The sequence below is a fragment of the Lissotriton helveticus genome, chromosome 11, assembly GCF_964261635.1.
Source record: "Lissotriton helveticus chromosome 11, aLisHel1.1, whole genome shotgun sequence".
Classification (NCBI taxonomy): domain Eukaryota; kingdom Metazoa; phylum Chordata; class Amphibia; order Caudata; family Salamandridae; genus Lissotriton; species Lissotriton helveticus.
In genome coordinates, this window is record NC_136072.1 from 60,342,223 (window position 1) to 60,350,891 (window position 8,669).

The window sequence follows — 8,669 nt, forward strand, 5'->3', positions numbered from 1 at the left end:
GAGAAAATGTTAGCCTCTCACTATTCAACTCTGTGGTCAGGATTCATTCCACAGTAGCATTGTCTCTCGGTCCTCCCATTGGCCCACAACCCCAACATCCTCCCATGTTACCTTACAAATTATGCATCTTAAACGGTATGCTGGAAAGTTGTAAGGGATCTGACCTAGCTCTCTTGTTCGTTCACTTGCAGGACATCGTGTTTGTTTGGGGGAGCAGTTGGCCAGGACAGAACTGTTCATCTTCTTCACAAACCTCCTTCGGGCCTTCACCTTCAAACTCCCCGAGGGGGTAAAGAATGTCAACATGGACCCTATTTTCGGTGGCACTATGAAGCCACACCCTTATCAGATATGTGCTGTATCATGCTAGGCAAAGGAGGCCCCAAAGCAGAAGGAAGGACCAAGGATTCATAAATGTTGTGCATATGCAGTATTAACGTCCTCCAAGTTAATAGCATATACGCTAGATCTGTGAATCCTAACTGAAGTCCATTATGCATTAACATTGGTAAATGTATTGTGATAGTCATCTAATCAAATTATTACTGTCTGGAGTATGGTTGTAAAACAGATGTTTTCAGTTACATTTCACAATTTTCAGTGACTTTTCTTATATTACAAATAGGCCAGGTCTGTAGGCCAGGTGTCAGAGAATGTCTTAAAAACCCATTGAGCAGCAAACGCTTGAAACATGTACACTATGAATGTTCTTTCCCTGCCATTGTGGTTTTGTTGGAGTTTCAGTCGGTGAATTGGTGCTGGCAATGATATGAGATAGCAAGAGTCTTGATTATATTACTTGTTCTATGGGCAAAGCAACACCAGAAATAAACATACTGTGGCATAACTCAGGCCTTAGAGTGATGCCCAATTATATGGGGAAGCTAGAATTAGTGCACTAGGTGCCAACCCAACATGAGCTTACTTTGGGGAAGAGCAAAAGCAAGCATACATTGGACCATCTCAATCCAAAATTCCCCAAAAATTCCCTTTATGATGGATTTCAAAGGAATCAAAGGTCAATGCAAGGATGTAAGAAAATAGCTAGCCATCTTTGTCTGTTTCAGTAAACCCCCAAGTTTTAGGTGCTGGCATATAATTTCTGGGATGGAATTTGCGGGCAGATTGCAAGAGGCTTTCAGCACAATTTGAGAAGCATTTATAGACAATCTAAGGTTTAATACATGGGTTGAGCTGAAGAGGTGCCCCCTTCTGTAGATCAAAGATGGAATTAGAGATGGACCCTGTGGTCAGAATAAGGACAGTAAGACATTGCTTAGTATTTAAACCACTGCTCCGTAGATTCTCTATTGATCAAGTAGAGCTAGCCGAAGTTGGTGTTTTGTTTCTTGTTTTACATTCAAATACTTCTTCCTGTGACTTGAACTTTTATTAGAACATTGGAATGTTGGGAGCTCCATTGAAAATAATGGAGTGCTCTGGGCTTATAATGGCTGGTAGAAGCCTGGAGCTTCAACATTCCTATGTTTCTTTGTTCACAGCTCTGGCTGTGAACAAAGGCTTCAGGGAGCCTGAGGGGATTCCAATCCCCTCACTCTTCCAAAAGGCTTTGTTTTTTTTTAGAACATTCTGTCCTCTAGTGACAGAATGTTCTAATAGCCTTATAGCCCTTCGTAGATGGGATATACTGCTATTAAAGTCCCTCTCCCTTGTTAAAGGCCCTCGCCTTCGGCTCGGGGCCTTTAACGCTGGAGAGGGCCTTTAATAGCCGGTATAGCCCTCTAAGGCGGGCTATAAGGCTATATTAGAACATTGGAATGTTGGTAGCTCCATTGAAAACAATGCAGTGCTCCGGGCTTATAATGGCTGGTATAAACCTGGAGTTCCAACATTCCAATGTTTCTTTGTTCACAGCTCTGGCTGTGAACAAAGGCTTCATGGAGCCTGAGGGGATTCCAATCCCCTCACCCTCCCATAAGGCTTTGTTTTTTTTGTTAGAACATTCTGCTCTCTAATGGCAGAATGTTCTAATAGCTTTATAGCCCTTCATAGCTGGGCTATACCGGATATTATAGTCCCTCTCCCTTGTTAAAGGCTGGAGAGGGCCTTTAATAGCCGGTATAGCCCTCTAAGGCGGGCTATAAGGCTATATTAGAACATTGGAATGTTCGGAGCTCCATTAAAAACAATGGAGTGCTCCGGGCTTATAATGGCTGGTATAAGCCTGGAGCTCCAACATTCCAATGTTTCTTTGTTCACAGCTCAGGCTATGAACAAAGGCTTCAGGGAGCCTGAGGGGATTCCAATCCCCTCACACTCCCATAAGGCTTTGTTCTTTTTTGTTAGAACATTATGCCCTCTAGTGGCAGAATGTTCTAATAGCCTTATAGCCATTCGTAGTCGGGCTATACCGGCTATTAAAGTCCCTCTCCCTTGTTAAAGGCCCTCGCCTTCGGCTCGGGCCTTTAATGCTGGAGAGGGCCTTTAATAGCCGGTATAGCCCTCTACAGCGGGCTATAAGGCTATAATAAAGTACTGAAATATATGAATCACACTCTCTTTCACTAATTTGATCAAACAGTAAAAAGTGGCATCACAAACACCAGTGCCGGAAATTGAAGACATTTAATTTAGGAGTGCAGGATAAGGCAACATGGGACAGGGCAAGTGATTTGTATATCTGCTCTTGATGGGGCAGAGGTTGATGAGTCTCTGTGGTTCATGTTTCAACTATTATAAATAAAATTAAGTGTGTTTATATAGCTTAACATTCACAAACAATGGTGGCAGAGTGTCCTATGGGATGCATAGGGAGGTACTCAACAGAGCTAACTATATGTGAGCAATATGTCTTTTTTAATTCAACATTTTAATAAACTGCAAACAATAGGGTGTGATGGAGGAAAATACTGATATAAAGGGGAGAATGGTATAAAGTGGACACCTAGGTAAGGACACAATAAATATATAGAACGAGTAGAAAGGTAGCAGAGGAAAGTAATGAAGTAGGAGGCAGTTGAGTAGCTTGGCAAATAATTGAATTAGAGGTCAGAGCAAAGTGTGGCTTCAGATAAAGGGGTAAACATCACATAGTGAGGGTTTTAAGGTGAGATTTATAATTCCCTTCCATTATTTTATTTTAAAATCTCACATATAATGATTCAATCTATTGACCAGAGATGCTACCACACAACCGCTGGACAGGCACAGGAGTAGCTACCCCACCAAACCTAGCAAAAATTATGCTAGCACTCTCTCTACAAAAACGTCTTACACTTGTTCACATTAGAAGGATTAAAAGTACTCTGGAGATGCTTATCAAAACACGCAAGCGGTACAAAAGGGGGTGGTGATGGACGGAGCATCTGAACCAATCAAACACTCACACCCAGTCAAAAGATCTGGGTTTGATCCATCACCGTTCTTTAGCCCACTCTGCCACCCCAGTTCAGACATGGCTATATGCAAATCAGTCTGACCCTGTGCCTCATGGGAACAGTCCAGCCCGAACTGCCAAGCCATGTCTTTCCTGGACCGGAATCAAGGATCCTAGGAGCGGTTTCTGGCTATCAGCCATCTTCAGCCAAAACACGCAAGCAGATATACAAGCCTGATTTTGTTGGAAGAAAAAGGGAAGCCCCTAGGAAAACATAAGTTTTGGTGGCAGGCTCCATTCCATAACGTCTTACAAATTATCATCTAGATCTTGTGAAAAAACTACTGAAAATCCCTACACATTCTAAATGCACTTTTGACCCAGAGAAAGATTTCATTGAAGTGGACTTAACTGAGGATTATCTAGGTGTCATTATCCTGGACTTTTTAAAGTAGTTCTTTACGAAGTGATTAATGGGAACCTATAAAACAATTTAACATACTTAGAGTACCTCATGAGGGGCCACATTAACGGACTATTTATCTAATTCATATTAATATCTAAACATTGAATAATGAAGGTCTAATAACTTGAGTATATGAGCTAGGCCTCAGTTACTTTATTTTACAAAAATGGTTTCAAAAGAATGGGATATATTTTGTGCATTTCTTGTCTTTCTTTTTAATTGTCTTTAGATGATTGGTCTTTCTTTGTTGTTTGTCAAATGTGAATAAATGTTTTTACTTTAACTCTAGCACAAATTAATGCATTTATGGCTATTTGAATTAAAAATATCATGAAATCAACCTGATAAATACGTCTGCATGTTGACTACACACAAAATCAGGTAAATATTTTATTGCTAAAGAGGGTCTTTCATATTGAGATATTTTTAGAGTTTGTTGCATGCTGGGAGCCCTGCAGGACTATTGTTGCATTGGCACTTTCTTTTGCATGCTCACAATCTTTTGCTGGCTGCGGCAGGAGGTCTAGGTTTTCATTGTTCTGGAGGAGATAACTGGAATAGAGAACTAGTAAGATGTTAGAGAGATCTCTCTAGATAGACTGCATTACAGTCCTCCTTTTATGATTGTGTTTATGAGGCTCCAGTAAGGATATTTGACTTTTCAAAATTGTTAGAAGAGGTCCAGTTAGACACAGTCATACGTCCCAGGACCTCAGTAAGCGCACTTAAGAGTCAAAACTCAATACAGCAGGCAGCACCAGCAGGGTTGTTCTAGATTCAGTTGCTACTGGTCTTTCTTGTACTTTAGTTTAAAAAGTCTCTTGCACGAGCCTTGCGCTTCTTTGACGATGCAGTCCATCCCACAGACCCAGAGGGTTTCTGGAATCCCACTGACTGTTAGCCCCACGCAGCACCCCATGCACCCTTCGTGACTTGAACGTTGTACCTCCTGACACTCTGACCACTACTGCCACAGTAACTGGCGTAGTCACAGCAGCTCCCCCCAGCGATGTGAGATGTCCTGGAAATAGTCTCAAGCTACCACAGCCTCCCCCCCACACCATCTTCCCTTCCCTTATTGCCCCCTTCCCATCCTCCTTCCCTCCCTATTGGTTGTTTCTTTTTCTGCTAATGATATATTGCTAACAGGTACAATAGTGGCACCATTACACAGATAGGCCCATTTATTCGAGAAAGAGTTCTAAAGTGATAGCACATGGCTGCGCTCCCTAGCCACTAAGATTCTGTCACTAGATAATCAGAACTTTAAGATGCTTGTCCCAGAGATCTGTGCATCTGAAGTTGTCTTCTGTTAATACTATGGTTTATTGTAATGCGCAATGATCTTGCATTTGATCCACTAGGCCTGCTGAGCTAATACTACCTGAGTTGATATATGGACCACAGAGTTTTGATCCGAACTCTTTAGTATCGCTTTGAGACATCCGCCAATGGTTGTACTGAATAATGCACTATGGTTTCTTATAAATGCTAATAAAAACGTGTTGAAACAAAAAAAAAAGTCTCTTGCAGTTTTCTCCCTGTAGCCACACAGGAGGTCCAGCAACTGACCCTTGGGTCTACTTTGTCCTGTTTACAAGTGGGGGCAGGTATAGCCCTTCTGGTCTCCTCACAGGTCTCAAAATCCAGGTGTCGTCCTTCTTCTGTTCTTTCACAGGTGTAGAGAGTGTTCTGAGGAGGGTGCCATGGGGTGCCATTGTTATTGTTGATGCTAGCTAGTGGGAGAGATGACTGCTGCCTTCTCCTTGGCCAGTAGAGTAAAAGATCCCAGGAGCACCCCTACTCACTTTCGCAGCAGTTCCTGTTTACCCTACTGTAAGCAATCCTACGCACCTTACTCCCAAAATCCACAAGGTGGGAAACCTTCTTCCCTTGCGCATAGCCTGAAGGCCCACCCAGAGGTCTGGACAAGAATATGAGCAGTTCCCTCCTCTATGCTTACTCAAAACTCATGCTATGGGTAGCTCCCCTCCATCTGTGTTTGGTGTCAGCCTAGCTGGGAGAACAAAGGATTACTTTCTACAGGTCTGACCTTACATTTACGTGTGAAATTGCAGGTCCCTTTACAGATTAATAAAGATCATGGGTCAACCCTAACTAGTCGTCCTGTTAGGGGAAAAAACACATCACCACACCTAGGCCATTTTCCTTGCTCTGGGAGCAGTTTTAACACCTCATCAAGGCCAACATTGACTGGGAAGCTGGTGGAGAGTTAATGCACATTAGCCAACAGGTGAAAGGTAATTTTCTAAAAGTTACTTTTCTTAAATAATTATTAAAAAGCCGACGTTACCACTGTTATGTTATGCAGATTTGTAGAGAGCAGTAGTAGTGAGTAGGGGTGCTCCTGGAATCCAGGACATTTGTCTTTATATAGCAGGTAATTTCATGCCGTCATTAAACTTGAACCTGGTACTGGACATCTTGTCTGTGAGGCAGAAAATGAATTGTGTGGCATCAGTGTAGGAGAACCCATTGTTAACGTGAGAGGAGATAATGCTGGCTACGGGATCAGATATGTGTTCAAGAGGGTCGAGCTCACTGAAGATCCTTGCGGAACTCTAAAGAGAAGATTGCGAGGGTCTGAGTTGTATGGTGCCAGGCTGACTGACTGGGTCCTTCCAGTCAGGGATTAGCAGATCTATCAGAGTGTGTGTCCTTCAAATCCGCTGTCAAGTAGGTGTTGGATGAGGACGGGGTGTCAAATACTGTCGAGAGGTCCAGGAGGTTGAGGGCCACCCTGTCGCCTCTGCTCAGAGTCATGGATATGTCATCCATCGCTGCGATGAGGGCAGTTTCCATGCTGTGATTGGTTCTGAAATTAGACTGAGTGATGTCAAGGATTTGGTGGTTATTGAAGTATTCAGTGAGGTGCCTTTTGATGATTACCTCTATGATATTGGCCAGGAATAGTCACAGGAAGATCGGTCTATAGTTGTCGAGCGTTGAAGGGCCTGCAGAGGGTTTCTTCAGCAATGGGAGGATAGATTTGCGTTTCAGGAATCTGGGAGGTTGTGGAAGACATGGAGGCATTCAAAGTTATTGTGAGCATGGTACTGATGGGTTGCAGACCTCTGGAGTAGGCGTTTTGGGGCAGGAGTCCGAAAGGGCTCCTGAGTGGATGGACTTCATGGTGGTAGCTGTTTCTTCTGGGGTGATGACAGGCCATGTATTTGGTATTGGCTCTTTGAATAAGGTCAGGAGGCATTTGGCAAAGTCTGTTGGGTCCAGTTGCTGGCTGAAGGTTCCGTTAATGGTGGTGATTTTGTTGCTGAAGAACTCAGAGGCATTGTTGCAGGGGTCCTGCAAGGGAGTGAACAGGTTGTAGGCAGCTAATGATGAGGTGAAATATTTCACAATGGCGAAGATTTCTTGCTTATGTTGGTTCTGGTATCAATGCAGTCTGCCAAAGCTGTGTGTTTTGTGGTTCAGATTATTTAGTTATAGCGTCTCAGGGCAGATGTGAACATGCTCCTGTCTGCATTGTCCTGGCTCATTTTCTATTTGTGCTCCAGTTGTTTGCAGTGCTATTTTGTCTGCCTGAGTTCCTCTGTGTACCAACTGGCCTGTGGTCTGCATCTTGTTGCATTCTTGTGTTTAAGGGGGTCTCGGGAGTTGGTGCAGGAGGTGATCTAATTGTGGAAATTCTTTATGGCTTTGGGAAGGCTGTTGTTTCGCTTGAGTCAGTGAGTATTAAGAGATGTTTTTCAGTCCATTTTGTCTGGCTTTTCTGGTGATGGTGCATGTGCATTGGACCTGGGTGTGGATGCGTCCGTTCATGGAACTGATGTGGGCTTGTAGACTTGAATGTTGCCGAAGTTGGTGAAAATAGTGTCTGATGGCATGGTGTTATGCTTTGAGCGGGTAGGTACGCAGCATTGAAGGGCAACAACCGGGCTCTGGTTAACTGAGGCTTTATTGAGGATAGTAAATGGTCAGTACAACTCTTTCTGACTGGTGTACGCCTCTGTGGGGATCTGCTGCGGCTTCGTCTCCGTGGGCTGTGCTTCTCCTTGCGAAACCCCTCCGGACTTCTGTGGGAGGGTTCTTCCTCTTCGGAGTCCGTCGCTGCTGGGCTCGGGCTCCCCAGTGAGGGAAACAGAAAATAAAAGGTCTGGGTGAGACTTCCGTTCCCTCACGTTGCACAGGGGAAGGGAGTGAGGGAATGTCACCGGTGCTCGACTTCTAACAGTGCACTAGGGGTGAGTGAAGGGGAAAGTGCACAGGGAAATGGGTACCGGGATTCAGGTTTCCCGTGACTTAGTACCTAGAGTACTCCTACCTCCGACCCAACCCCGCAACCGGTCACGCACCTGTACAAGCCACGCACCTCCCCTGGGTGAGTGGCTGGGCGGCTCGTGGGAACGGTGGCCTCCTGGCTTTCCTCCGTCCTCGGCAGACGCCGACGCTGCCTCGGTCTGACGAGTCTTCTCCGTGTCACCCCCGGCCTTGGAGGTTTCTCGCCGCTCGCCGTCTCCCTCTGCACACAACGCTCCTCCCTCCGATGTTCTTCTCCTTCCGTCTTCCTCTCCTCCGTACTCCGTATTCGCCTCCTCTCTCTCCGCACGCCAACCACTCCTCTCCACTAACCTCCGGGTGAACAAGCACACCTGCGCCTCCGAGGTTCCTCCCTTTGACGGGAAGGCGTAGTTGTCTGACTCCTCCCACTCATTCTCTGTCCACGAATTAAAGGGCCATTCCCTTTCCGTTGTATCAGCAATACTCGACTCCACGTCCTGTGGAGTGGGAAGAGAGAGAGGGGGGGTGGTAAAAGTTCAATGTCATTCTCCTCCCTTCTTGCGACCCGTCCCGAGGGCTTCTGGGACTGGTAGGCGACTGGTAGGA

General features: G+C 45.0%; 1 protein-coding gene across 2 annotated transcripts in view; it reads left to right on the top strand.

The window, feature by feature from the left end:
• The window catches only part of LOC144792903 (cytochrome P450 2J2-like), a 116,857-nt gene extending 116,010 nt beyond the window's left edge, over positions 1–847 (top strand). For both annotated transcript variants that reach the window (XM_078668107.1, XM_078668106.1), the window contains one exon: positions 192–847. In XM_078668107.1, coding sequence (XP_078524233.1) covers positions 192–370 — 179 coding nt within the window. In that variant the 3' untranslated portion in view covers positions 371–847. The remainder of the gene's footprint in view (positions 1–191) is intronic.
• The last annotated feature ends 7,822 nt before the right edge of the window (positions 848–8,669 follow it).